Below are 27,798 nucleotides of genomic sequence, written 5' to 3' on the forward strand. Positions count from 1 at the left end.
AAGCTGTTAAATTAATGAGCTGTCCATCGGAAAATTTTTTGAAATCTTTTTTTTTTTAAACCACATTTGCTAATTACATTTTTATCTAAAATAAATTACATTACAAAAACTATTATAGTATACAGAATTTGTGGATAAAAAAAAAGATTTTGATGGTAATAATTATTATAATTATAAAGAAAGAGAGAGAGAGAGAGAGAAGATTCTAGTACTATATAAACATACACAGAAATATATTTATTATTTTGATATCAAAAGGTTTTCTTTCATTCAATTATTGTTTGGATTGCTTCTTATTAGCCAAAATTTATTTGCTTACATCATCATTACAATTTCCAACACACCTTTTTATCTTCCCAATATCTTTTTATCTCACATACATCACATCACAAAAAGTGCTACAGTAAAAATATCCCAAATAATCCCAAATAACTCACAATCCAAACAGACGGTTTTGGGAAAAGTTTTAGTTAGGCATTTGTTTGAAATTTTTTTATATTTCTAGTCGATTTTTTTGTCATAATTTTCCTGAAATTTATTTCTTGGTTCAACTATTTCATTCCCCTAAAGAAATATTTTAATCACATTCATAAGTGGATTCAAGTATTATTGTATTTATTTTATTTAAGAACTTCAAGTATTGGTGTATTATTGCTTCAAAATTGTTATTATACCATGTTTTGTCAAACTATTATTTATTTATTTATATTAGACTTAGTTGGACCTTTCTAATGAAGCCCAATATTCGTATGGTGTTCTTGGACGCTTGGACCTGACAATGGAAAGGTCCAACAGAGAGTGTATGACAGTATGGGGTTGTATCAACTAATAATTCTTTTTTATCCTTAGCCCAGCCCAATTCAAAGTGCAAGTTCAAGCCCGTTTCTTAATGCAGTTTTTTTGTGCCTCAGCTTATCGATCTATCTCTCTCCCTCCGTCTCTCCTCGGCGGGGCAATTCGGAACTAGTACACCTTCGGTGGTGAGATTGGCTATTCAGGTAAGTAATACTATACAGTGATTTCAGCATTGCCTTTAGATTAAACCTGTTTCTTAAGTTTAGATTCTAAGTTCAATGGGTGCTTAAATTTACAAGTCTATTTATGAAATGAATTTCTTTTGGGAATAAAATCGAACAGGTGGAGGGCAATGGAGAGCGAAGAGGATGCAGTGAAGAAAGAACGGGTAGTGGAAGCTCGAGCTAGAAACATTAGTCATAATGTGAGGTGTACGGAATGTGGGAGTCAGTCCATTGAAGATTCTCAAGCTGACATTGCCATTTTGCTCAGAAAGGTATCCCATTTTCTCCTCCCAATTAACACAACACTCCCCACCAAGTTAAATTCATTCACTGTGGATATTTATTCATGAGCCAAAAAAAATTTTCCGGGCCGAATTGTATGCGGAGGATATCGTAAATTTAAGCAATTTTAAGTTTAGTAGTTGTAGGTGTACTTTAATTTAGTCTGCTGAGTCGAATTGTATGCACGGATATTTTGAATTGACTCTTTGTAATGTTAATTATATAGAGCCTTCAAGGAGCTTCGCGGACCTATTTTTTTATAAGCAGGGTGTTGTGAACTTAACTAGCGTTCATAGCATTGCAAGATTTTAGTAGTTAATTTTTTGGTGGGGTGTCTCTGGCAGATAATCTCAAACTGGTGCATAGCTGGTTTTTTGCCCTGTCCATTCTTGTCGGTTATGGGATAGGTTTGGCTTATGCAGTGATAATCTCAAACTTGTTTATAGATTATCTGGTGTGCTTCTTATTCTGTTTATTTAGATGCATTTTGTTCGGTAGTTATGACCAGTTTTTCAAACAAAAGACACTGAGGAGTTCCTAGCATCTTTCTTCTGTTTGGTGGTGTTGTTTACATACTCTTCTTTCTACCAAAATTTTATCTAGCCACTTGCTGCATTTGTTTTCTTATTTATGCTTCCATAAACTCACTAGGAGCTGTTTTGTTTATGATACCTGTTGTAGCTAATTCGGGATGAAATCCGGTCTGGTAAAACTGACAAAGACATCTACAAAAAGCTTGAGGACGATTTTGGTGAGACGGTGCTTTACGCACCAAAATTTGATATGCAGACTGCTGCTTTGTGGTTGTCTCCGGTCTGTAACTCTCACTACCATTGGCGCGCCCCCTTCTTTATTTTAGGGTTCTATGGAAATTGATCACTTATTTTGAACCTTTTCTCAAACAGATTTTAGCTGCGGCTGCTGCTGGAGGCATATGGGCTTATCAAAGGCATAGACAAAAAACAAATGTGCACATTATGGCTCTGAACCTAGTTAGAGGAGTTCCATTGACCCCAAAGGAGAAAGAAACTATGCTCGATGTTCTCACACCACCCCCTCCCGAAGGAATCACTTCTTCCTTTTGGTGGAGGAGGTGGGTTGGTCGATGAAGTTTCTCGCCTGCATCACATTCACTAGATGTGCTGAACTCCTCGGACTTGAATTATCACATTACCCGGAGCTGGCAACTAACTAATATGCATGCAGGAGAAATGGTCCCTGGCCAAAGTTTCCACTGACTTGTTTCGAGATTAGGAGAAGTATTTTGATTTGTCAAGTTAGTGAAAGTGTTGGAGTTAACTGGTTGTATATGAAATGTATTTGGTACCATACAAACTTAGCTGATGGTTATGCTAATCATGTGTGTCATTGCCATTTGAGCTGTTAACATTTGTGATTCTTAAATTAAAGGTTGCAGGATTGATTCTAGTGAAATACGTTCAAGCATATTTCAGTGTGCTGCTAGTTTTGCAGTCTTTGGGGATTGATTATTTCTGAAGAGCATCATGATGGGCTCCAATATTTACTCCCGGATAGATATTGTAAAATGTGCGGGGATGCGATTTACCAGAGAAGAAAGATTAAAGCATAGTTAGCGAATCCATCAAAACCGTTCACGTTAACGATTTACCAGAGATCGAATATCTTTTTCCCACCCTTGGTAAAAGTTAAATTAATCTTCTTCTTGGTGTCCCATGTCACCACCTATTGACTTCAATTACTTTTTTCGTTCTTGAAAAAAGTAAAAATTTTATAAGAAACGTGCTAAAATTTCATGGGCTTTTCTATCTTTTTTAGTCGTTCAGCATTTGATATCAAAAGATTCACTCATATTGGCATGTAAAAAGTAAATAAAATCCACATATTGATGAAAAAAAAAACCAAGCTTCTAGTTCTAGCCAGCCTTGTACAAGTTTGAATTGGTCAAGTTAAACTTGAAAAACAGTTACACCAAGTCAAAGATAAGCCCTCCCTAAACTGTTGCAGCCACCACTCCAACATGCGCCATAACTCCCTCCTTATCCCGCTCCACAACCTTCCTCTCTCCTTTTTAAGTCCAGCTTACTACTCAAATTTCTTCACATTTACACTTTTCACATCAAGAAACTCATACAAGCAAAGAGCTCCCTCTTGAAAGTCCAAAAAAACCAAAAATGGCTTCTTTCTTCCAAAGTTTCTCCACATGTTTCCTCCTAGTATTCATCTTCACTTCACTCCATTTCTTAACAGGGATTTCGGTTGAGTTCGACGTTGGTGGCAACACTGGCTGGGTAATTCCTCCTTCGAAGAACGATGATCTGTACAATGACTGGGCTTCCAAAAACAGATTTAAAGTCAATGACACCCTAAGTAAGTACTTGTCAATTCTCCATTTCATTAAACTTTTTTCAAGTAGTAATTGAAACTCAATGCAAATACACGTATACATGCATGTGTAGTTTTTACGTACAAGAAAGACTCTGTTATGGAAGTGACCAAGGAGGAGTATGAGAAATGCCGATCGCTGCATCCTATGTTCTTCTCCAACAATGGCAACACAATCTATGCATTGGACCGATCGGGTCTGTTCTATTTCATCAGTGGGGTTTCAGGACACTGCGAGAGAGGCCTCAAGATGATAATCAAGGTCTTGGATGTAGAAAGCACCCCTCAGTCTGCAAATCAGACGGCAAATACATCATCTCCTGCAAAAAGTGCTGCGGCTACGTATTTTGGAACTAGTATGATGATGGTTATTTTGGCAGTGTTAGGGGTGATTATTGTCGTTTAATGCTTGATCCCATTTTGTGATTAGTTTAGATGGATAAATGGATATGATAGCTAGCAATCAGGAGATGATCTTTTAACTCCTGAATTTGTTTTCTTGAATTGAAGAATGTTTTGGTTCTGATTACGACGCATGCTTGCATCTATCTGGTTGGAAATTAATGTGATGATTGATTATTGAGGTTGGTAGTATCAGTGCATTTAGATATTTGGAGCAAGAGTCTTGTTTGGATTTTGCAAGGCAATAGCAGAAATGTCTCCCACATTTTGCAAAAAAAAAAAAAAGAAGAAAATCTATTTCTTCCCTGCATAGACCCCAAAATAATAATTATAAGGGAAGCATTAACAAGAAACAAAAGCAGAAATGTCAGATTTCACCATACCAGCAGAAATGCAGAATAATAGATAGAATCATAAGCCCTTAATCCCCTTCTTAATTGCTAAAGCAAAGTTAGAGAACCATTTTGTTGCAAGAAATTTCTGCATGTGCTGTTCTGCTCTGCTAGTACTCTTGAGCTGGACCTTGCGGAAACCACATGAAAAGCTATCCCTTGATGTGTGAAATTCCCGAGCTTTCGAGTAAAAAGCAAAGGAACCAGGAAGCTGTCGAGCAAAAATGCTCTTCTGAATGCTATATGCTCCCTGCGACTGTAACCCAGAAAAAATATGTTTTAGCTTTTCAATCAGTGGAAGAGGAAGGGAAGTTTCAACACATCATGATATGTGACAGCACTTCATGAGATGAAAGTATGTTCACCTAAACATAAACATGCATGGTATTTAAAGACCACTCTTCCTTACATACTTCATCACATCTAACTAGCAAGAAGATAACTTGCATGGTCTTTGAAAATCAGTCATCCTTACATATGCATGAAGATAACTGCGAAGTCGTGCAGAAGGCAGCATGGCATGTTTCATACCACGATCTGCATTGTCAAGAAGCAATAACTAGTTTAGCGAATGAGTTCTCACAATTACTTCTATTTTATAGAATAGAAATTCTTAAAGTGAAAGTGATTGAGCCAGGGGTTAATCACCTTGGATGACGTGAATGGAATTCTCTCTCTCATCCAAGACCACTTTTACTGAAGTTCTGCAACACAAAAGTAGAAAAAAAAAAATCATAGCAAGAATGAAACACTATGCCCAACTTACTTACATATCAAAAGCATTTAATTTAAAAAACCATGCTTTTGTGGAGGTGCTTGCAGTTTAATTTGGATTAAGTGAACAGCACAAATCATAAGGCTTCAGAAATTCGTAATGTTCAAAATTTAAAATGCTCTTTGAGATCAGCTTTACAGGGTGATGGAAGGTTAATGTCAAAAGCATGAATTTGAGGCTTTATACAGCTCCATGTGACTAATTCAAGCTAGTTTACAGACAAGACAAAGAGACCATTGGTATTTTTAATATTTGAAAATAAGACAGGAGATTTATTGGTATAGTGACAAGAGATTTGTTGGTATAGTGAACTTCTAAGTGTAATATGACTTTCTAAACCTGTTGATAAACAATAATTTCCTAAATGATGCCCTTCTAATCGCATATATACTTTGACATTTTCAGTGCTGATTAGGTGCTTATTTGACTTATGTGGGATATTAGTACTTAGGTTACTTGTGTTTATTTCTCCAGTCTCTATCCTTGGTATTTTATGAATTCCTATTAATTGTGTACTTCATATGCCAATGGATGCTTGGAAAGCCTGTAGTCAGGAAGTTAAACGATGAACAGAGTGCAGCTTTGGCACGGTTCATTCATGGTAAAAGACGCTACTCTTCTGCTGTGCCACCATTTCACAGAGTAGTTGTGCATGGTGATCCCTGTGCTGGTGTTAAAGCAGTGAAAGGAACCGCCGGAAGGGTACAGCCGATGAGGAACTTAATGAGGTGGACTGCTAATGAGTTGGTTACGAAGAGAATCATTAGGAGGATAAGAGGTGTTTAATCGACGAAATCTTGACTAGGCAATGGTGACAGGAATGGCTTGATCCGCATTTTGTTTTTGTTCCATGTGGACAACTTCGCCCAAGGAACTGAAGAATAGTAACTTTGTGGTCAGATTTAAGTTTACTAATCTTGTTTGCTTCTGCAGTATATCTTGATTCATCGCCGGTTAAGCTGTGTTGTTATTCTCTCCCTGGATCAGATTCAAATAGCCAAGAAATCTTTTTTATGTTTGACATATAAGAGATACATGGGCTCGCTTTGGTTGGTTTTGAAGCCTTGTAGTGCACAGTTATTGTGAGAAAAACGGAACGAATGCTGCAGAAGAAAATCAGCAATTTTAAACAATAACTACTCTATTGCAGGACATTGGACGGGGTTTTAGACTGAAAGCTGAAGTCTTTGTATTCTCTTGTACTTTTTCTCAATGGACCGCTTGAGGCCAATAATTTACAGTCGTTAGCTGGGAATTTGGTCTTTCATAAAAAAAGTTTTAAGGAATTTTCGGGCACTTGTTAATACATTTGAATTCCACTCGATAAATATATGTAATCATAATTATTGTGATAATTATTGCTCTCTCTCTCTCTCTCTCTCTCTATAAAGGTGATTACACTGTGTTCACCAAAAAATACTTTACATTTTCGTTTGTTTTGATAATATAATGCTGCAGGCACTAATTACTAACTATAATTGCCTTACCTTGTGACTAAAACATCTGCAAGGTGATTTTTCAGAAAATAATTGATAAAGGCATTATTAGTTGAATAATTACATTGGACATGTTTTTAGATGTAAAGCAAACTATGGTTAAATATCTCATTTCAAAATCCACGCATTGTGAGCATTTTTTTCATTGGTTATTATATGCTTTTACATATAACTAGAAAAATCCACATGCTTGTTACAAACTATACGTAATAGAAAAACAAAAAACATAAATAAAACATACATTTTGGTCTTGAATGTTGTTACAACAAATGTTCATGTAGATAAAAACTTGTCTAAGTGACCATATAAGGGGGAAGGGATGGGATAGATGGTATGGGGGAAGGAGTGTAAGTGAAAAGTCTTACTAATTATGATACAATAACATTATTAGTTATGTGGCCTTACATTTACGCATAATAAATTCTTGTTTTGCATTCCTTGAATTTCTTTTTGGAATAGTTGTTAGAAAATCTAATTAGAATGCACCGCCTTTTAATTCCATGAGGTTTTTTTCCTTCTTCCTCTTGGGGTGATGGTCATCTGAGTCACCCTCATAAGACGAGGAAGAGGACTCTTCAGGCTGTTTTCGAGAACACTCAGCCCTATCCTTACCTTTCATATGCCTGACAATCTCTTCAAAGAGCTCTGGACCTCTACATGAGGTTGTGAGTTCTTTGGGATGTCCTGATCCCTTAGATCGGCTGTACAATCTCCGGAAGTTTGGGGGTTCTGATTTCCACGATTAGAGCGAGTCTTAGCTATTACAGAGTAGAGCAGCTATATTCACTTCGTTCCCACAGACGACGTCAATTGTAGAGTCACGATTAAAACTCGCGAGAAGACTGGAGATCGGCAAACTCTAATTCGGGTTTCCTATATGAGATCAAGAGCAAAGGCGAGGCTATTCCTCCGATTTGACTTTGATACTTAAGTTAGCAAGAGTTGATAGTTCGGGAATAAATTACAGAACAGGAGGGCTAAGAAGCAATTGCCTCTAGGGTTCAGGAAGAGGGATATTTATAGTAGAACTTGAGAAGCATCCTTGAGGTTCGGACCGCATTGATGAGATAGAATGCGGCGATAGATCAGTTATAGGTCTACTGTTGCAGGAGCATAGGCCTGCAAAAGATGGATGTTATCGAGAGAAGAAATGTAAGTGAGAGGTCCCAAATTTGAAACCTCCCACTTATACTAAAAAAAGAAAAAGCTACTAAACAATAACATTATTAGTTAAGTGGCCTTATGTTTATGCATAATTATAAATTCTTGTTTTGCATTCCTCAAATTTCTTTTTGGAATAGTGGTTAGAAAATCTAAAGTTTTTCAATTGAAGAATGAAAATATTTAAAATTTACTTCTGGGCACATATCTCAATCAACTCAAGTTTATGCATGTAAAAACATACTACCTCTTGTATTATCATTTTAAGTACCCCTAACGAAATGAATGATGTTTGAATAGAGTATTATTTGAAATAACTATTGTAGCACTTTTTGCGATGTGATGTATATAAGATATAAAGATAGTTAAAAATATAAAAAGATGGGTTAGAAAATATGTTTATAATGTAAGTGAAATATTATTTGAAAAATTTTGTTATCCATTCATGTCTCTAAAATTGTTGGTAAACATAGTTGGATTTGACAAGAATCAAGTACTTTGGATTTGCCTTAAAGAGGGCGGGATGTAGAGCTGTTAATCGAACCGGGCAGCTCGCGAGCCGAGCTCGACCCGGCTCGATAAGAGCTCGGCTCGGCTCGTTAACAGAGAGAAACGAGCCGAGCTCGAGCTCTAATAGGTACTCGTTTAATATACGAGCCGAGCAGGGCTCGGCTCGTTTAAACCCGGTAGGCTCGAAAAATAAGGGCATTTTCGTCATTTCCACGTGTATGTGGTAAATGGTAATCTAGTCAAAGACTCAAAGGCATCTCCCGTCCGTCTGTCTGTAGCCCTAATTCATTCTTTCCTCCTTTGGTCTTTCGTTTTCTCCTCCTACAGCCGTCACCCGACTCATCCCGCAGCCTCCATTCTCACACCACCGCACGCCGCATCCCTCAACCTCCATTCTCACGCCGCATCCCTCAGCCTCCATTCTCACCAGCAGGCGCCATCCCTAATTTTTTGATTTCCCCTTTCTGTCATCTATTTTCCCATTCCACAGCCGCAGCCGCCATTCTCACGCCGCCGCACCCCGTAGCCTCCATTCTCACGCCGCATCCCGCAGACTTCATTCTCACCGCCAGGCGCCATCCCTAATTTTTTATTTTCCCTTTCTGTCATCTCTTTCCCATTCCACAGCCGTAGCCACCATACGGAGCAGCGCCATACGGAGCCATCTCGGTAGAGCCAGCCGCCAGGGCCCTCTACGGCTCTACCATACCCCGATTCACTGCATTCTGGTAAGTAGCCTTGATGGTTTTTTATCGTAGCCTTGATGTTTTGATAATTATTTGCCGTGGTTGAAATTAGTGACATCTTGATACTTTAAAGTACTCTTCGTGCAAAAGTTTTAGTGAATTGCAGGTACTAAGTGACTTTGTTGTGTATCAGCAAACCTTTTTATGTTATATTATGAGAGACATACTGCTTAGGCTTCTCTGGTGTTATGCTAATATACAGATGCAGCTTAACAGTGCATGAGTAATTGCAAGAGAGTCTGAAATTCTTTGAATTGGGGGAGTAACTTTGGATAGGGTCTCTGAAAATACAAAAATGCTAACCCCTAACATGAGTAGGATAATTACATTTTATGCTTGTGATTGTTTTCTGCCCAACCAATTAAGACCATGTTAGTTATAGATTAAGATACTCTGGTGTTTTGAGGAGGATCCCAAGCTTTAAAATGTTTAGAGTGAAATTGACATAAATCACAGAGGCATACATATAGTATTTACATGGCTACCTAAAATTGAAACACATTTAGAAGAAACATTAATCTTTTGAGAAAACCTTTAGCTAAGGGCACTTTGAGTGGAGTCAGGTATGAGTCTCGGAGACAAGTGTGGGTTGAAGGCCGTACTGTATATGTATGTGTAAACATATATAGTTCTATTCCTAGTATATTAAAAGTTATTAAAATCAAAGAGGCTAGTTAGCATCATAAACTGATTTTTTTCATTCTATTTTGAAGCTTTGGTTCTCTGCATTTTTAAGAATCAACTTCTTTGTCCTAGAATATGGCATCTTATGCACTTCATCAAGAGAGATTCTAAGTATAAGGTGAATTCTTTTCCTAAATATTCTGTAATTATAAGGTGGATTTTTATGCAGCAAATTGACTATTAAAAGCCCTTTTATTATGATTAATTATGGTCTTAGCATGTGAATAAATGTCTACCATCCATCTTGGATAGTTGAACAGATAGGTTCTTTCAACATTTGATTGGCGCCTCGCACCTGGATTATTCTCTGCCCTTTTCAGTTTTACTCCTTAAAAAAGGAAGATTCATTTGTCATTTGTCAATTCAGAATCTGAGGAATAATTCGATTAGCAAATATTTTTTAATCATTGACCCTAATATTATTATATCTTTATCACTTTCTTGTGGGTTATTTATACATTTATCACTTTCTTGTGGGTTCCAATTCAAGATCCCTTACTTGACCCTTTAACTTACCAGCTATCAACTCCACAGGTCAGAAAGAAAGAGACAACCTTCAACCTGGGAATCACTTGATGTGGCCGAATCAATCACATTTGAAGAAGTTGAACTTCCTGAATCATTCAATGACTAATTTGGTGGCTGTTGTCCGTTGATGTTGCTTGGGGACAGTTTATGTAATTTTTTATGTTGTAATCTGATCTGGTTTGGACAGTTGATGTTGCTTGGTGGCTGTTTATGTAATTTTTCATGTTATAATCTGATCTGGTTTGGACATTTTGGGTTGATCTGGTTTGGATATTTTGATGTGGACATGTGGTAATCTGATCTGGTTTGGATTACTGGTGGCTGTTGATATTGTAATGTGGCTGTTTATATAATTTTTCAGGTTGTAATGTGGACATTTTGGTGTGGACGTGGTAATCTGACCTCGTTTGCTGAAGTTTTAACTTCTTGTATTGTCATTTGGTGTAGTTTTAACTTCTTGCTGCAGTTTTAACTTCTTGTAATTTGATGTGGTTTGGACATTGTAATCCCGCTTTGGACATTTTGTTTCTCCATTTGATGGTTTTTGCTGTAGTTTTAACTTTAGACTCTGCCTTGTATTGTCATTTGGCATGGCTTGTTGAATTGAATCAGGGAAATACTAGTATTGTCATTCTGGCTTCAAATGATAAATCAGAGAAAGTGTATTTGCGTGTGATATGGGCTCTCCCGTAAACGAGCTCGAGCTTCGAACTCGAGCTCAAGCTTCGAACTCGAGCTTCGAGCTTCGAGCTCGAAAAGCTCGACTCGAGTTTTTCGCGAGCTCGAGTTCGAGCTTCGAGCTCGGCAGCTCGATTTCAAACTCGAGCTCGAGCCCGAGCTCGAGTTTTCTACCAACACATCGAGTCGAGTTCGAGCGCCTTGTAGAGCTCGAATTACCAATCGAGCGAGCTCGAGCTAACTCGATTAGGGATTCGAGTCGAGCTCGATTGTCCTATGCTCGAGCTCGACTCGGCTCGTTTAACAGCTCTAGCGGGATGGGATGAATGGTATATGGGAAAGGAATGTAAGTGAGAGGTTCCGAATTCGAAACCTCCTACTTAAACTAAAAAAAAAAAAAGGCTACTATACAATAACATTATTAGTTAAGTGGCCTTACGTTTATGCATAATTATAAATTCTTGTTTTGAATTCCCCAAATTTCTTTTTGGAATAGTTGTTAAAAAATCTTTTCAATTGAAGAATGAAAATATTTAAAATTTACTTCTAGGCACATATCTCAATCAACTCAAGTTTATGCATGTAAAAACATACTACATCTTGTGTTATCATTTTAAGTACCCCTATCGAAATGAATGATGTTTGAATAGAGTATTATTTGAAATAATTATTGTAGCATTTTTTGTGATGTGATGTATGTGAGATAAAAAAGTAGTTAGAAATATAAAAAGGTAAATTGAAAAATATATTTATAATACAAGCGAAATATTATTTGAAAAAATTTGTTATCCATTCATGTCGTTGGTAACAAAATTGGATTTGAAAAGAATCAAATACTCTGGATTCACCTTAATAAATTGTACTCTAGATGCTAGTCATAATAGCTCCTATTAAAAATTATTTTCAATTAATGAGAGAAAGGAATACATTATACACACATTTCTACTTGAAATAATTGAGAGCTATCTTATATATTGATAATGGCTGAATGGAGTTTAAACTTTGATAGCCAAAAAACCAAAAGAAAAACGAATTATTGTTAAAAAGGAAAAGAGATCCTTGATGGCTCCAACAATGTATTTATAATGCTGTTCAATTTGTCTGTTTTCTTTCTCGCAATACTGGATTAGAATGCCTTCTTTAACCCCATCATATGTGGTGCCGTAGCTACATCATATAATTTGGACACATTAGAAAATTTCAAAACTTCTTATTTACTTCAAAATGCATGGGTAGAAAGCGAAATTAGCTGAAGCCTTAAGGACTGTTACAGCAATTTGTTCTTCTATACAAGATACCCTCATGTTGCCGCTTTTCTTGTAAACGAACCTGACAAAACTGGCGGCGGTCTGCGGCGGTGGAAGAACCATGGCTACTGAGAAAAACCCTAAGTTAGATTCTTCCAAAGAAGGCGAGTCAATTAAGAAGAAACGACATCGTAAGAGAGGCAAGAAATCGAAGCAGTCACCATCTTTACTCCCAGAACGACCTACTGAAGCTACTGAAGCTGAAGGACAAGAAGAAGAAGCTACAGAGAATGATGATAAATCTGAGAAAATAACTAATAAGGAGAAGAAGAAGAAGTTGAAGAGGCCAAGAGAAGATAATGAGGACGACAATGCAGGAGGCGGAGAAGAAGAAGGAGAAAAAGAAGAAGTGGAGGAGATTATGAAAGTGGTGAAGAATATGGGGACGGGGTCGGGAATCATGAGCACGGAGGCGTTCTCGTTGTTGCCGATTTCAGATAATACTATGAAAGCTATTAAAGAGATGAATTTCGAATTTATGACCCAGGTAAAATAACTTTCTTGCAATTCTTAGTGCTTATGAAGTTTAGGTTTTGTATATTAAGCAGATAGTTGTTGGATGGATTATTTTGCATTTAGTTCAGCTATTTCTAGTGAATTGAACTATTGAGTGTGCCATGAGGTTTATATTATAATTGAAATTGTGAAATTTGGTGGTTTAATCCATAACTGTATCTTTTTTGGGCATGATGAGCTTTGAGTGTGTGATTAGAGTTTACTACGTTTCGGCCTTTTTCCCTTTTTTTTTTAAAAATATGTATTGAGACAGTTCAAGTCTTTCATGCTTCGAGCAAATTCGGGGTAGAAATAGGGTCATTTGTATGTTGGTATCTAATTGATATAGTCCAGAAGTAAACTGGTGCAGATTAAATGAATTTAAGAGAACGGCATGAAGTTTAAGCCTTCCATTAGGATATATATATCCTATGAGAAATGTGCAAATTTTGTTGTTGTGTGAGGACACAATTTAAGCAAATCCAGTACACTTGTTATAACTTATCAAGTTCCAATGACTTTGAAATTCATGATGTAATCAATAGGAATTTCTTTGTAATGTTTCTGCACGCTAATATTTTTTTCTTATGATTGAAGATCCAAGCCAGAGCAATTCCACCACTTCTTGAGGGTGAAGATGTACTTGGAGCTGCAAGGACGGGTTCTGGTAAAACACTTGCTTTTCTGATACCAGCTGTGGAGTTGCTACATCAAATTCAGTTTACAGCTCGGAATGGTACTGGTGTTGTTGTCATTTGTCCAACAAGGGAGCTGGCCATACAGGTACAGACTTTCTTGCTCTTGTTCAATGGCCAGGCAAAATGATTTTGCCTCTCTTATTTTATAAAACCTCTGTTAAACGTCATCAGGAATGTCCCACAGCTTTCTTAATATCCAGCTGCTACCCTACTTGTTTGGGAAAGAAGATGCAGAAAATGTAGATGCATTTTCTCTCTGAACCTTAAGTGGTGTTTCTCGTCTATTTTGGTTGCTTTGAGTAAGTGTAGCCATAGCTGACTCTGTTGTAGCTATCAGAGATAATTGCTGTATTATATGTTTACTGGAGCAACTGATATAAAGTTTTGGTACTAGTTATCTCAGGTAGCAATATGAGACACTTTATTGTTGCAGTGCATCTATGTAAGCCTAGACAATTGAATTTGCCAGATATTCCACTGCTACTTCTGCAATGCATGGAATAACAAACTTGAGAGTCCTGTGCACATTGATCTTCCTCTACTGATGCCCTATCTAGAATAGAACAACATCTTAATATGGAGTTGTACTGTATGGGGTTGTACTGTATGTTAGTGACCAACTGAACCCTGGATCACATGGGTCTGACTTTAAGCATCAATTAATTGATTTTTTATTCAATAATGCAGACGCATGCTGTAGCAAAAGTTCTGCTCAAGTATCACTCGCAGACTCTTGGCTTAGTTATTGGTGGTGTGGCACGACGTGGAGAGGCTGAGCGTATTGTGAAAGGAGTAAATCTCTTAGTAGCTACACCTGGTCGTCTTCTTGACCATCTCCAAAATACCAAGGGGTTTATTTATAAAAACTTGAAGGTAAATTTACGTTATTTTGACTTTATGATCTATGATTTTCAAATTTTTTTTTTTACATAAATCCAATTATGAGCAGTTACATGGATGCTGCCTGAAATGAAGTGGGAAGGGAACTTGTTGAACTCTCTTGTGCAGGATTTAACCTATTAAAATTGTGAAAACATTTCGCTTTTGGTGTTAATGTCTGAAAGGATTTTTCCATTCAACTGGACCTATAGACAAGCCTGAAGATTAATACTATTTAATCAAATAATTTCCTTAGTTGTGTAGTTTGTAAACATCCAGAAAGTTTGACTAAAGATGGATCATTTTTTTTTGATTGAATGATGTGAATTGATCATTTTGGTGCAGTCAATTTGGTCATTTTTAGACCTGTTGAAGTTTCTTTTCTGCTAATTCAGCAGAGTTGGATATGTGTCTACAGCTGCCAAAAAAAAGAAAAAAAGTATATGGCTGCATATTGCCTGGTCTTTTTTCCACAACCCAGGTTCCTGAATCTCCTGATTAATTGGTGGCTTGAATCTCTTTGGAGATGAAGTGCTTTACTTAGGAGTTCTGAGCTAAAAGCTTATAATACAAAACCCAAAGAAAGCATGATTCTAGGTGTTTGCATCAATCGAAAGAGCCTGAGCTAGTTGGATTATTATTTTTTTTTAATTTCCTCTTTTTCCTGACATGTTTCTTTCTTTGGAATATATATGTAATCTGTTAAAGAAGTCAGGGAAATGCTAATAAATGTTCTCCAATGTCAGAGCTGGATGATAAGACGACTATTACATTATGTTGACAATTTCAAAAAACTGTTAATACTATGATCATAGTATGATGGCTGTTGCGCAAGTAGGCCTCCATCGTCTAGTGGTTGAGGACATCTCTCTTTCAAGGAGGCAGCGGGGATTCGACTTCCCTTGGGGGTAGGGTACTACGAAAGGAAATTAATCATGGATTATCAATAAGTCTAAAAGTGATTCTTCCTGGGCCAATGCCCAAGTGGTTAATGGGGACGGACTGTAAATTCGTTGGCAATATGTCTACGCTGGTTCAAATCCGCTCAGCCCAATAATTCGACCAATTTGCCAATCCATCGATCACGAGAGGATATAACCCCCTATCTTTCATAAAGACTTGATGGGGAGATCAAAAGAACAAAAATCTCTGCAAGATCCCTTTTTTCGCTGGGATTGTAGTTCAATTGGTCAAAGCACCGCACTGTCAAGGCGAAAGCTGTGGGTTTGAGAAGTGCCTCTCTAAACAATTCTCTTCATCACTTAGGCTGCACTATGATACCGACATATATAGGATTCCAATATGAATTCATCGTCAACTTGTCTAAATTTGGAAAGATGTATCTGTCAACAAACTAAGATTAAATCTCCTGTGTTAGATACTATGTTGACTGTTGCGATACTGCACTCAAAACATGCAACAAGCTCTAATAACTTGTATAGCATATTCTCTGTCATCAGAATGCTATTAGCTGCATTTCCTAGCTTCTCTGAGGAAGAAAGCTGCCGGATGAGAGTACTTGCTTCTTGACTGCAATTTTGAAAAATAGAAGGCATCATCAAAGCCATTTTTCAGAAGACCTTTGCTGGATTATCTTTGGAATGGTGACTGTATTGTGCTGCCAACCTAGTGATGTACAGCATTATTTTGATCTTCAAATTCACATCTTTAAGTTTTTTTTTTTAATTCTGCCATGTATAGCATCTATTTGAATGAAAGGCCTCACATATTTACTATACTCTTATTTGTATGTTGATTATTTCTACTGGATTCAGATCAAGTTTCTCATTCTTTGGAAGATAGATTGACATATTTTCACATTTTGATTGAATGGAATGCTTGCAGTGCCTCATGATTGATGAAGCTGATAGGATACTTGAAGCAAATTTTGAGGAAGAAATGAGGCAAATCATTAAAATTTTGCCTAAGGTACGATTTGGTTGTAATTACGATAGTATATACAGTGCAGATATCCAATTTCAATTTCTTCCTTTGACTGCTTTTCATTGTCGATTATCCTGTGATTTGTATTTTGGTTCTGGTTTAGTTTGGAAGGTGACACAGTCTTTATTCATTTGCACCTCATATATCAGTAGTTTTGTCTTTTCATTTGTCATGAGGATTAGAGCAAATTTTCTGTGATTTTCTTGCTCCATTTTTTCCCCTTGTTTCCTATGTTTTGAGTTGCAAATTCTTTTATACGTTTGCTGAGTTGTCCACATGTTTTTTGCATTTTTGGATGACTTTAACTCATATTGGTGAATAATGGTCTATGTAAATGTCTTAGAAAAGACATCTTGGGTGAGTTGCCATTTGTTAACCCATACATAAATGTGTATCGAAGTTGTTCCTATATTTAGGCACATAACTAGAATTTAATTGCTGTCTCAGAGTTGCTTTAAATGTTTTGTACTGGTTGGTGCTATATTGCAGTATGACTTTTTTCTGTGAGTGCATTTAGGCATAATTGTTTTGTTATTGGCATTGTGCATTGAATTTGTACTAACGAGGCACCGCCTGATGTGCAGACGAGACAAACAGCTCTTTTTTCTGCCACCCAAACGAAAAAGGTAGGTGTTTTCTGCTCCTTTTGTTTTCTTGGTACAATATTGACTAGGAAGAGACCTGTAGTTCCTGTATTTTCATTGGACTTCATAGAGAAGTTATGCTACCATTTCAGGTTGAGGATCTTGCTCGCTTGTCATTTCAGAAAACTCCAGTCTACATCGATGTGGATGATGGACGAAGAAGGGTAACTGGGTTATATATTCCTTTGTTAGTACTTGTGGGCAATGTTGGTTTTTAGTCTTCATTTAAGATGTTGGATACTTTAGGTCACCAATGAGGGGCTGGAACAAGGGTTCTGTGTTGTCGAAAGTGCCAAGAGATTTTTACTACTGTACTCCTTTTTGAAGAAGAATCTGACGAAGAAAGTGATGGTTTTCTTCTCCACTCGTGATTCCGTTAAATTCCATTCTGCGCTTCTGAGATACATACAGATAGACTGTCTTGATATCTATGGAAAGCAAAAGCAGGAAAAACGAACATCTAGCTTTTTGGAATTTTGCAAAGCCGAAAAAGGCATCTTGTTATGTACAGATGTTGGTGCACGAGGTCTTGATATACCCGCTGTGGTATGTCCTCGAACTAGTTCTTTTTTATCCTCGTAAAGCATTTAGCATGAATTGGTTCTAAGGGTGTTGAATACTGAAATGTTGTTTTGATATGTCATTAGAAAATATAGATACCCTAGAACTAGATTCATCATTCCTTTCCCTTATGTTTCACAGGATTGGATCGTGCAGTATGACCCCCCTGATGAACCTAAGGTGCAGATAATTCATCCTTCTTGTAACTTTCTTGGTGTCAGAATTGCCAGCACCCAACTTTAGATGACGTGCTTATTCTCATGCTTCTTCATGTTATCCCTCTCAGGAGTATATTCACCGGGTTGGTAGGACTGCACGTGGGGAAGGTGCAAAGGGGAATGCCCTACTTTTCCTGATGCCAGAAGAGCTAAAGTTTCTTACCTATCTGAAGGTATGTTCTCCTGTTGCTAATAACTCAAAACAGGAAGTGCTATAAATGGTTAAAGAAAGTAGGAATGCTAAAGCCATCATCATACCAATAGATCATGACTTTTCACATTGGGACATGTTGAGAACCTAAGAATCTTAAGCAAGGCTGTCCATTTTGATAAATCCTTTTTCTATACCTAAGAGAAAAATCATTGGACCTTTCTCAGACAGTTTGAGTTTCATTAGTAATTTTCTTAAGGAAGTAGAGAGATTAGATTGGGTAGAAGATGAGGGGGGATCTTTGTTGCCACAGGGTAGTTTCTTTGTGATTGTGTTATAGAAGCGAAAAGTTTCTTAGACAAGTCTCTTCAAAATCTACCAGTAGGTTGTGAAAGGCTGCATGGGAAGCAAATAAACTATATTAATTGGCGCTTTAGATTTTCTTCTATGCTGTAATATACTACAATTTATCTAAACGCTTTTTATGTCAATAATTTCAGGCTGCTAAGATACCTGTCAAAGAATATGAATTCAATAACAAGAAATTGGCAAATGTGCAGTCTCGCCTGGTAATTCTTCTCTGCAAGCTTTTATTTTCTTTCAGTATCTGAGTTATTATTGGATTGCAGAGTTATTTCCTTGAGCTCACCTTAGTAGTAATGGGTTTGATGCAGGTAGAGCTGGTCTCTAATAACTATTATTTGAACAAGTCTGCTAAAGAGGCTTATAGATCCTATTTACTTGCCTACAACTCACATTCTATGAAAGATATTTTTAATGTTCACCAACTTGATCTTCAGGTATTTTATTCTTTTCCTGTGTTTTTACTTGCGAATTACTCTTTGGTGGAATTGTTTCTTTACATTCTCGTGTAAGTCTGCGTCTGGTGTCATTATTCGACTCATTCTCAGATAAAACATTCTGTTATTTAGGATAGCCCTTGGATTTTTTTGGCCTTGGATGACATTATGGGTTCTTAACTTCCTGTTCTGGATCAAATTAAGCTGTACCTTTCCTTTTTTTTTTTTTTTTGGCCTAATGAGTGCTGGGTTTATGACATTCTAGAAATTAGGCAGTACATATGTATAGCATGTTTGAATGTTCTAATTTTAAGGGCCCGTTTGGGGTTGCGGTAGCTTATTGAAAGTACTTTCCTAGTAGACTTTTTAATAAAAGTACTTATTAACTGCTCAAGTGCTTTTAAATATATTGTTTGGTGACATAGTTCAATAAGTATTATTGTTTAAGATAATGTGTAATTTGAAAATTTTTGAAAGTGTTTTATCTCTCTATTTGGTTCATAATATAGGATAAAACGATTAAATTTGATGTTTTATTTTTTTAATCACAAAAGCTACTCTAAAAGCACCACATTTGGGTTTTTGCTAAAAGTGCTTTTAAGATCAAAAGCTCTATTCCTAATTTTATGAGATGATGTTCACCAAACACTTTTAAAAGCACTTTTAGTACTCTTAACACCTAAAAGTGCTTTTATACCAAAACCAACGCAACCCCAAAGGGGACTTAAATCCTTCACTTTTCCTTTCTTGGTTTTCCCTTTTTCCTCTGATCTTTCAGATGTTGGATGGAAACCAACCTCTACAATTGTAGATTTGGATGCTTTTGTCGTTGTACGTATAGATTTGGATTGCAGACTTTGTACTAGATGGATGATGCAGAATACGATCTGGATTGTATTTTTGAGTTCTATAAGAATACTTTGATGCTGCGTCGTCAAAATCTAGTTAATCCTTTTGTCTTTTGCAGGGTGTGGCTGCTTCATTTTGTTTCTCTTCTCCTCCAAAGGTAAATTTGAATATAGACAGTAATGCTTCCAAGTTTCGGAAGAAAATGCGTACCCGAAATGGGTTTAGTGCGAGCAACCCGTACGGGAGGAAGAGTGAAGGCGATGTACGACAGTTTGTCAGATATTAACAACATGTCCGACGTCTTACTACAGCAGCAGCAGCAGCCTTGGACGCATCGCGCCAATTTTGTAGTGTCATGTTAGTTGAGTTTTTATTTGTGAGCCATAATGGTTAGTTTTGTGTTGAATACAAAGAAGTGTGTTGTTGTTCAAGGTCACATATCTTTGTGTTAAATACTTTGGTTTATTCTAATTATCTTTTCTTACAATATATTTTTAGCGCTTTTCCATTTTGGGAGGAAAAACACTTGAAATGCTCTGTTCCATATTCCATTGAACGGTTGATTTCATCTGAAATGCACTTTGTTAATTAGGGTGCCAAATTGGTCTCATCATTCCATGCCTGTGTTTTCGTAATATCAATAATAATACATAAAAATAAAATCCAATGTATGATCTTATGCTTTACCATGTCATCATCATTATTATTGATCAATTCGATTGTACATGTCTATATATGTTTTTTTTTTTTTTGATTAAAAGTTGAGACCATTGCATATAATCAATAGTAATTACTCAATAATATTTTAGTTCTAACTAAAATGTAATGATGTAACTTATTCTGTGATGCCAAACTATACATACATAGTAGACAAATATTAACATCACATATGTGAAGACCATGGATGGAATTGATACTTTAGACGTTTATGATCTCAACTAAGTATGTAGAGGATGTAATTTACAATATAAAATTCTACCGCGGTAATAGTGGGATATTACTATCTATTAAGAATTAAAAAGAACAAGAGGAAAGAATTTAATCATCATATTACTGGAAGGCATAAATTAGTGCTCATGATTAACTGCGTCAAATTCTTAATTTCCTTTTGGAGTTATATAATTACTGTAAAAACACCTAGGAATGATGATCAGCATGGATAATTATGCCCAATTTCTTATCCATATGCCTATGAAATGCATGATTGCAAAGGGCGAAAAAAGAAGAAAAAATTCTCTAAACAAAGACTAACCTGAACAAAGAACAACATGTAGGCATTCGATATCTTTTAAGTTTATACAATATGATATCTTTTAATGATAAAGACATCTTTAGGCTTTTAACAATTTCTAAAAAGGTTAAAAGGTGATTTGTTGTACCACTATGGCACTATCTAAAGCAAAGATTCTCAGTCAGTCCACGGTGATTGGATATCATCTACCGTCGATCTGGATGACCATTCTCCACATCTACTCAGGATCATATCTTCTATAGGTATCCTTCTCGAAGTGTTCATCAAGCATGATGCAGTTGAGGTACACCAAGAGTTAAAATTCCCTTTGCTTTCTCGTTGAAGCACAAATAAAGAAAAGGAAAATATTAAATGGACCCCATGATTCGTGCTAACTGACCGTTTTGGGGGTTCTGACCGTTGCAAACACCCAATTGAAAAATTCAAAAAAAGGCCCACCCAATTTTTATTTCTACCAGGAACACATGCAAAAGCTGACAAGTAAAATAAATTCTTATGTGGTGTGTAAAAAGTAAAAAAGTAGACTGCCCCTACAGTACCCTTTTGTTGTTAACCGTTAATTTTTCTCCAATCAACGGCTGTGATTTTTTCTCCAAGAACCTGCCTAAATTACGCACAAACCTTGCATCTATCCGAGTTTTTCCCCCCCTTTGCTCACTTCAACTGTTACAGCTGCTGCTACTGCATTTTCATCCCCCCAATTTTCATAACAAGATCGGAACTTTCTTGAAATTCAAGCAGTTTCAGCACAAGGGTCATCAAGAACATCTCAGGGGCATGTTTGGATTGAAAGATTGTTAGCTAGAATGCCAGTGTCCACAAGGTCTAAGGCTGTATTCAATCAAGTGCAGGATGACCCAAATCAAGGCCAAACAACCAGGGCAAGAAATGATCAAGAAGAATCCCAGATGGCTAATCAGATGAGGAATCCACATCATGGTCTAAAGGAGAAGATGAAAGCATTGACCCTCTTGTACGAACAGCAAAAACAAGCTTCAAATGCTCTCAAGAACCCTGCTTTAAAGCATGAGGAGCCAAGATTTTCAACTCACCCCAGCATAGACCTCCTCAGTTCTGGCAAAAGAGATGATAATGAACCGAAGGAATCCAAAGAATCAAGGCCCATAAGTCATGTGATGAGGGAGAACGTAATGCCTAGTTCAACCGTGACTAGGAATTTTGTGATGCCACAGCCTTTAGGGGCGGAGGAGGCAAAGGAGAATGTTGCGGTGGGACATGGCGGTGATCAGATTGTGGGGCTTTCATGTCCCAGAAAGACAAATGTATCGAGTACCGTGGCCAGAAAGTTGTCAATGGGCAGCTCTGTGATGCCATTTTCAGAGCCGCCTAGAGGGAACCAAAAGGCGAATGAACAAGAAGTAGAGACGATTACCGAGAGACAAGGGAGTGTTGGTGGTGGGAATGGGAGCAGAATTCTTGTTTTTGTGAGGTTAAGGCCAATGGGGAAAAGGGAAAGAGAAGCTGGATCAAGATGTTGTGTGAGGATTGTGAATAAGAGGGATGTTTATCTGACTGAATTCGCCACTGAGAACGATTATCTCAGGCTAAAGAGGCTTAGGGGTCGTCATTTCACTTTTGATGCCTCATTTCCTGATTCCACTACTCAACAAGAAGTTTATTTTACGACGTGAGTTCGATAATACTTCCATTTTTGTTTTCAATTAACTTGTTAAATGGCTTTTTTCCCCTTCTTCATGTTTGGCTGGATTTGGATTTTCAATTTTCTTGTGGACAATTTTGGAGAATACTATAGTTTGCTGGCTTTTTTTTTTTTTGGCTTCCTGTGTCTTTATAGTAGGATCCACATTGAGCAAGCACTACAGTAGCCAATCTAGCAGTTACTATGTTGTGCATTTCATAAAGGTAACTTGGTTCTGACTGAGAGTAGCAATAGTGATAGCTCTTTGAATCCCTAAGATTCTATTATTGATTTTGAGTTCTTACCTCACATCTTAAAGTCTCGTTCCTAGCTAAACTTGTTCCTTCTATTATTGGTAAAATATTCAGCTTCCAGAACTCTTATGTAGAAACATAACCAGGATAAAAAGCTAGGACTAAGTTAGATGATAGTTATAGCCAGAAGTATTCCTCACTTTACCTTCTTAAGCTTAAAAGGAAGATAGCTTAGTGAGATGGTTGATCATCTATTACTGGTAAATTTTCAGAACAGCAGAGCTAGTGGAAGCAGTTTTGCAGGGTAAAAATGGATCTGTCTTCTGCTATGGTGCCACAGGAGCTGGAAAGACATACACGATGCTAGGTACAGTAGAGAATCCAGGTGTAATGGTCTTGGCAATTAAGGATCTCTTCAACAAGATAAGGCAAAGAAGCTTTGATGGAAACCACCTTGTTCACCTGTCTTATCTTGAGGTATACAATGAAACCGTGAGAGATTTGCTTTCTCCTGGAAGGCCTTTGGTCCTTCGAGAAGATAAAAATGTAAGTACCTAGTTAAAATCTACAAGATTTTCTGGTAATGAGTCCATTTAATATCATGCATAAGGGTTTATTATCTCTTTTTTCTTTCAAGTTAATTATGGTAATTATTGTATCCTTCATTTTATCGTCATTGAATTGGTGAAAATTACAATAGTAGTTATGTTGGTACCTTCTGTTTAAGATGGTGATTGTTTCCTTTCTGCCAAATTTTCCTCATGAGGCAGACATTTGAGTATAAAAACATTTCCTGTAGATTGATTCAAAATAATTAACCAACCTGAAGGTACAAATAAGCAAAAAATTTGCTGGAACTACAAATGCATAGAATCATCCTTCTTTTATTGTGTTCTGAGTTTGTCAGCTAATTTCAAGTACTAAAATTGCTGAATTTACATCCATTTGAAATCAAGCTTGCAGCTTTTGTGTTGCCAATCATTGTGAACAGCATTTTAAAGGCTCAACAATCTAGCATATGCTTTTGTGTAATCATGTAAAACTTGCCATGAAAACATACTAGTATGCCAAATTTCTATTTAATACATGATTTTAGTATCCTGGTGCAAAATTCAATTACTTTCTGGAGAAATGATTTACTGCCTTTACTAAAATTCTAGGGGATCGTGGCTGCTGGGCTAACTCAATATAGAGCATACTCCACAGATGAAGTAATTTCCTAAACTCCTTTAAATTAGTAGAAGATCAAATTTCTACTTCATCAAAGAACTACAATCAGACCGTTTTGCTGTTTAATAGGTAATGGCTTTACTCCAACAAGGGAACCAAAATCGAACAACTGAACCTACCCGTGCGAATGAAACTTCATCAAGGTCTCATGCTATTCTTCAGGTAGTTGCGTTTCTACCTTCCATTTAAATCTTATGCTTCTTCTATTTCCTGACCGTTTTCCACAATTAATATTACACTCAGGTTATGATTGAATACAAAGTCAAAGATGCTGCCAATAATATTGTCAGTAGAGTTGGTAAACTTTCGCTTATTGATCTTGCCGGTTCAGAAAGAGCTCTTGCAACAGATCAGAGAACACTCAGATCACTTGAGGGTGCTAACATTAATAGATCACTTCTTGCACTAAGTAGCTGCATAAATGCCCTGGTTGAGGGAAAGAAGCATATCCCATATCGGAATTCCAAGCTCACCCAACTGCTCAAGGATTCTCTAGGTGGAGCTTGTAATACTGTGATGATTGCAAATATCAGCCCAAGTAATCTCTCATTTGGTGAGACACAAAACACCCTTCACTGGGCTGATCGGGCTAAAGAAATTCGGACAAAGGTGTTTACTTTGATTCCTTGGTCTTTTGTCCTTTATGAATTATTTCTTTATATCATCTGTTAATGAAACATGAGGCTGTACCTTTTCATCAGGCCAGCTAAATGTTTTGTGTATTAGTGCACCTACCAAATGCATTGACTTTCAATTGATCAAGTATGTACTGGTTTCGTAGATTAAGCCATATTTTCTTTGTCAATGGTCTTGGCTTCTGATCAACTGCATAAATTTGTCATTATGTTTGTTACTTTGTTATTTAGATTTCCATCCTCCCGTTATTATTGTTCTTCTTTTTCTCCTGTTCAAAATAAATTGAACTTCCATTCCTGGCAGTAGGTTTTGTTAAATTTTTTTCATTTTTTCTGGGATCATGTATCTTAGTTTTGAAGAAAACTTTGAATATTCATCAAATTATTGCTAATACTTCCAGGTAGTCTACCTGATTATCAGTTGCCTCTGTTTCAAGGATCAAAATCACAGTTTTTATATTTGCAGGCTTGTGATGCCAATGAAGAAATTCAAGTACCTGATTCAGAAACAGATCAGGCCAAATTATTGCTGGAGTTGCAGAGAGAGAATAGAGATTTGCGAATGCAACTGGCTCGCCAACAACAAAAGCTACTAGCAGTCCAGGCACAGACACTGGCAGCAAGCTCTTCTCCTACACTTTCTACTGCTTCATCTCTCTTATCTCCAGCACCATCTTCTGCCCTACCACATGAGAAACGTAAACCGAGACCCTCTTTCTTGGCGGGGACTTGTTTCACTCCAGAATCTAAGAAAAAAGGAGCTGATGAAACAGTGAGATGCCTAAGGAAGACTGTCAAAGAATTGGAGGCAGAAATAGGGAGGATGAAGAAAGATCATGCTCTGGAGATAAAACAGAAGGATGATTTTATCCTGGAGCTTTCACGGAAGGGTGCAAAATTAGCAGGAGCAGGTGGGGAAGGAGTAAGAAGGATTGTCACTAGAGCAAGTCTGCGGCCAAAGAAAGCACCCGAGGGAGAGTTGAAGAGCCCAAGTCATCGTTTTACGTCTCCACAGCCTACAGCCAAAAAACGGAGTTTTTGGGACATAACAACAGCTAACAGCCCATCAGTTGCTACGTTAAATGGAAGAAAGACAAGAAGCTATATTAGTTCAGAGTGTGCAGCAGCCCCATCCATGCTTCTCCAGGTAAAGTTTGCATTCTGTTTGTTTTCCGATATTTATAGTTTGATGAATTATAATGATTGAAAGATTTCTACTTGAATTTTGATGTATTATGTTATGCTTATCTTCTTAATTGGATTGGATAACATGATGACCTAAAAATTCCCTAAACAAAACAAGTATACTTTTTAGTTTCTTTTTTCTGCAACTGATGCAGCTTGCATATCCATGTTTCTGGTCTATGTTCCTGCTTGGACCACATCTCATCAATTATATCATTCAGCCTGGTTTTGCCCGCCAAAGACCTGCAACTGTGAAGCGGTAGAAGATAAAAAATGAGAGCTTTGTGGCAGAACAAGTTACAGTGAGAGGCGAAAAGTGAAGATGAAGCAGTTGACGATAAAGATAGAAAGCTCTGCCCGCCTTCCTTGCTAGAATTATCTGCTCAATCCGATGGTCTGACAAGGAAGCTGGAAATGCATACTGTTTTAAGTACACGTGTGATTATGATTTTTCATCCGCTATCTCCTAAGAATAGATGATTCATGTAGATTCTTGCTTTTCTGTTGATCTTGACATGATTTCTTCAATCTATTTCACCAACATTTATTCCTTGGGCTGATTTCTAACAGTTTGTCCTCCCCTGTTGTTTGAATTCTATTGATTCACTATTGTAGGACAGCCATTTACAATAATTTATTGGTTATGTTTCTACTTTGCTTTTTAGCCTATCTTGTGGAAAATTTTTCCCCTTGCTTTTTCTATCAATAAAATGAGGATCGAGTCAAGAAATTGGAGTTGATAATATAGTATTCACCGCGGTAAACTGTCCATAACTAAAACAGAATATGGGTGCCTGACCATGTCTCATGTTCTCATTGTGCATGGTTCATAACACAAGGATCATGAGACCCTTCTCGAAATTTTTTGTGACCTGAACATGGACTTAAAATGTAAATCCAAAGGGAGTTCTGGTGGTGCTTGACCAGCTACAGGATCGGGACTATCAGAGCTTTGAAAACATGGAACTGTGTATATAACATCATTGATTTACATTAATAAGAAAAAAAACTGATGTACTTCAAGAAATAAGATGATTAAGAAAGATTGTCGTGCAGTAACTGTACAAATATGAATAACAAAAAGAACGCAATCATTGCCATTTTCTAATTGTATGTGTATGTACAATCACAAACTTCAGATAGGGATGATAATTAGGTTGGGTGGACGCTCGCAAGGGACTGATGGGGCAGGGGACGAGGGAGTATACCCTTACCCCATCCCCTATCCCATCACCCGCCTATATATATAATAAATATATATAACTATTAAAACTATTTATATAATATATTTAATATTATTAGTTATAATAATTATATTATAATTTATAGTAATAATCATACATTTATATTAATACAAACTATTGATTAGTTATACTAATATATTTGTACTAAATTACTAATTACACTTTATTCTTTTACACTTAACTTTTCACAATTTCACAATTCTTTTATATAGTATATTGTGTATCGGTTATGATTTAGATATTTTTTTTGGTATTTAAAATACTTAATTATTGGCCCTAAAATTTCGTTACAAGGCAAATTTTTATTAGCTCCCGCGAGTGCACGAGGCGGGGTGGGGGGAGAGGGTGATGGGGGTGGGGGTAACCTACTCCCGCCCTACTCTGCAGCCATTCCTAATTTCTGCTGCTTATTTTGTGATTTTGTGCTTTTCAAATGTATGCAACATCTCCTTGATTGGATTTCTTGAGATAACTATTGGACAATGGAAGTTAGAAATTTTTAGATATTAATCAGGAAAGGTAACAAAAATCACCAGCACTCAGAAAACGCCATTTATGCAAGAAATAAGTCAAAGTTTTCTGTCTAGTTTAATCAAAGCATAGTTATGGTATAAACGTGAATATTAATCTACCTTTAATCGTATTAATTGCGTTAAAAGCTTCTAATGCGATGGCCCTCATTTCATATTTTTGCTAGTGGCATGGTTTTCTGTAATCTTAAGCGATAAGAGACTAAGGAGACATAATGGCCCTTC

The 27,798-nt window shown here is 36.9% G+C and overlaps 4 protein-coding genes across 5 annotated transcripts; all 4 read left to right on the top strand.

Moving 5' to 3' along the window:
* Positions 1 to 924: 924 nt before the first annotated feature.
* On the top strand, positions 925 to 2,747 carry LOC113768464 (cytochrome c-type biogenesis CcmH-like mitochondrial protein). Its single transcript, XM_027312828.1, has 4 exons — positions 925 to 998; positions 1,138 to 1,291; positions 1,983 to 2,114; positions 2,207 to 2,747. Exons 2-4 carry the CDS (start codon positions 1,148 to 1,150, stop codon positions 2,408 to 2,410), a joined length of 480 nt encoding a protein of 159 aa, XP_027168629.1. The 5' UTR covers positions 925 to 998; positions 1,138 to 1,147; the 3' UTR covers positions 2,411 to 2,747.
* A 707-nt stretch (positions 2,748 to 3,454) lies between these two features.
* LOC113768878 (early nodulin-like protein 1) lies at positions 3,455 to 4,071 on the top strand. The gene is made up of 2 exons (XM_027313387.1): positions 3,455 to 3,650; positions 3,740 to 4,071. The coding sequence occupies exons 1-2, from the start codon at positions 3,455 to 3,457 to the stop codon at positions 4,069 to 4,071; spliced, it is 528 nt and encodes a 175-aa protein (XP_027169188.1).
* An 8,303-nt stretch (positions 4,072 to 12,374) lies between these two features.
* Positions 12,375 to 20,171, top strand: LOC113768684 (DEAD-box ATP-dependent RNA helicase 51-like). The gene is made up of 12 exons (XM_027313137.1): positions 12,375 to 12,831; positions 13,437 to 13,622; positions 14,225 to 14,410; positions 16,262 to 16,345; positions 16,945 to 16,986; positions 17,097 to 17,168; positions 17,251 to 17,550; positions 17,707 to 17,745; positions 17,852 to 17,956; positions 18,435 to 18,503; positions 18,609 to 18,734; positions 19,702 to 20,171. The coding sequence occupies exons 1-12, from the start codon at positions 12,406 to 12,408 to the stop codon at positions 19,867 to 19,869; spliced, it is 1,803 nt and encodes a 600-aa protein (XP_027168938.1). The 5' UTR covers positions 12,375 to 12,405; the 3' UTR covers positions 19,870 to 20,171.
* Positions 20,172 to 21,489: 1,318 nt separating this feature from the next.
* LOC113768239 (kinesin-like protein KIN-8A) lies at positions 21,490 to 26,463 on the top strand. 2 transcript variants are annotated; one of them, XM_027312511.1, is made up of 7 exons: positions 21,490 to 22,483; positions 23,022 to 23,295; positions 23,910 to 23,960; positions 24,049 to 24,141; positions 24,223 to 24,588; positions 25,081 to 25,761; positions 25,955 to 26,463. In XM_027312511.1, the coding sequence occupies exons 1-7, from the start codon at positions 21,642 to 21,644 to the stop codon at positions 26,060 to 26,062; spliced, it is 2,415 nt and encodes an 804-aa protein (XP_027168312.1). In that variant the 5' UTR covers positions 21,490 to 21,641; the 3' UTR covers positions 26,063 to 26,463. The 2 variants fall into 2 exon arrangements, with proteins under 2 accessions (XP_027168312.1, XP_027168313.1); XM_027312512.1 differs by having other exon boundaries at positions 26,021 to 26,463.
* Positions 26,464 to 27,798: the final 1,335 nt, after the last annotated feature.

Source organism: Coffea eugenioides, chromosome 4, assembly GCF_003713205.1.
Source record: "Coffea eugenioides isolate CCC68of chromosome 4, Ceug_1.0, whole genome shotgun sequence".
In the NCBI taxonomy this organism is placed as follows: domain Eukaryota; kingdom Viridiplantae; phylum Streptophyta; class Magnoliopsida; order Gentianales; family Rubiaceae; genus Coffea; species Coffea eugenioides.

Excerpts from the sequence above, each read along its gene's own strand:
- LOC113768684 (XM_027313137.1), top strand. The coding sequence starts at position 12,406 with ATGGCTACTGAGAAAAACCCTAAGTTAGATTCTTCCAAAGAAGGCGAG. Across the intron at positions 16,987-17,096 it reads CTGCCACCCAAACGAAAAAG|GTTGAGGATCTTGCTCGCTT; the intron begins GTAGGTGTTTTC and ends CTACCATTTCAG. Across the intron at positions 17,169-17,250 it reads TGGATGATGGACGAAGAAGG|GTCACCAATGAGGGGCTGGA; the intron begins GTAACTGGGTTA and ends TGGATACTTTAG.
- LOC113768464 (XM_027312828.1), top strand. The coding sequence starts at position 1,148 with ATGGAGAGCGAAGAGGATGCAGTGAAGAAAGAACGGGTAGTGGAAGCT. Across the intron at positions 1,292-1,982 it reads TTGCCATTTTGCTCAGAAAG|CTAATTCGGGATGAAATCCG; the intron begins GTATCCCATTTT and ends TACCTGTTGTAG. Across the intron at positions 2,115-2,206 it reads CTGCTTTGTGGTTGTCTCCG|ATTTTAGCTGCGGCTGCTGC; the intron begins GTCTGTAACTCT and ends TTTCTCAAACAG.
- LOC113768878 (XM_027313387.1), top strand. The coding sequence starts at position 3,455 with ATGGCTTCTTTCTTCCAAAGTTTCTCCACATGTTTCCTCCTAGTATTC. Across the intron at positions 3,651-3,739 it reads TAAAGTCAATGACACCCTAA|TTTTTACGTACAAGAAAGAC; the intron begins GTAAGTACTTGT and ends ATGCATGTGTAG.
- LOC113768239 (XM_027312511.1), top strand. The coding sequence starts at position 21,642 with ATGCCAGTGTCCACAAGGTCTAAGGCTGTATTCAATCAAGTGCAGGAT. Across the intron at positions 23,961-24,048 it reads GAGCATACTCCACAGATGAA|GTAATGGCTTTACTCCAACA; the intron begins GTAATTTCCTAA and ends GCTGTTTAATAG. Across the intron at positions 25,762-25,954 it reads CCCCATCCATGCTTCTCCAG|CTTGCATATCCATGTTTCTG; the intron begins GTAAAGTTTGCA and ends CAACTGATGCAG.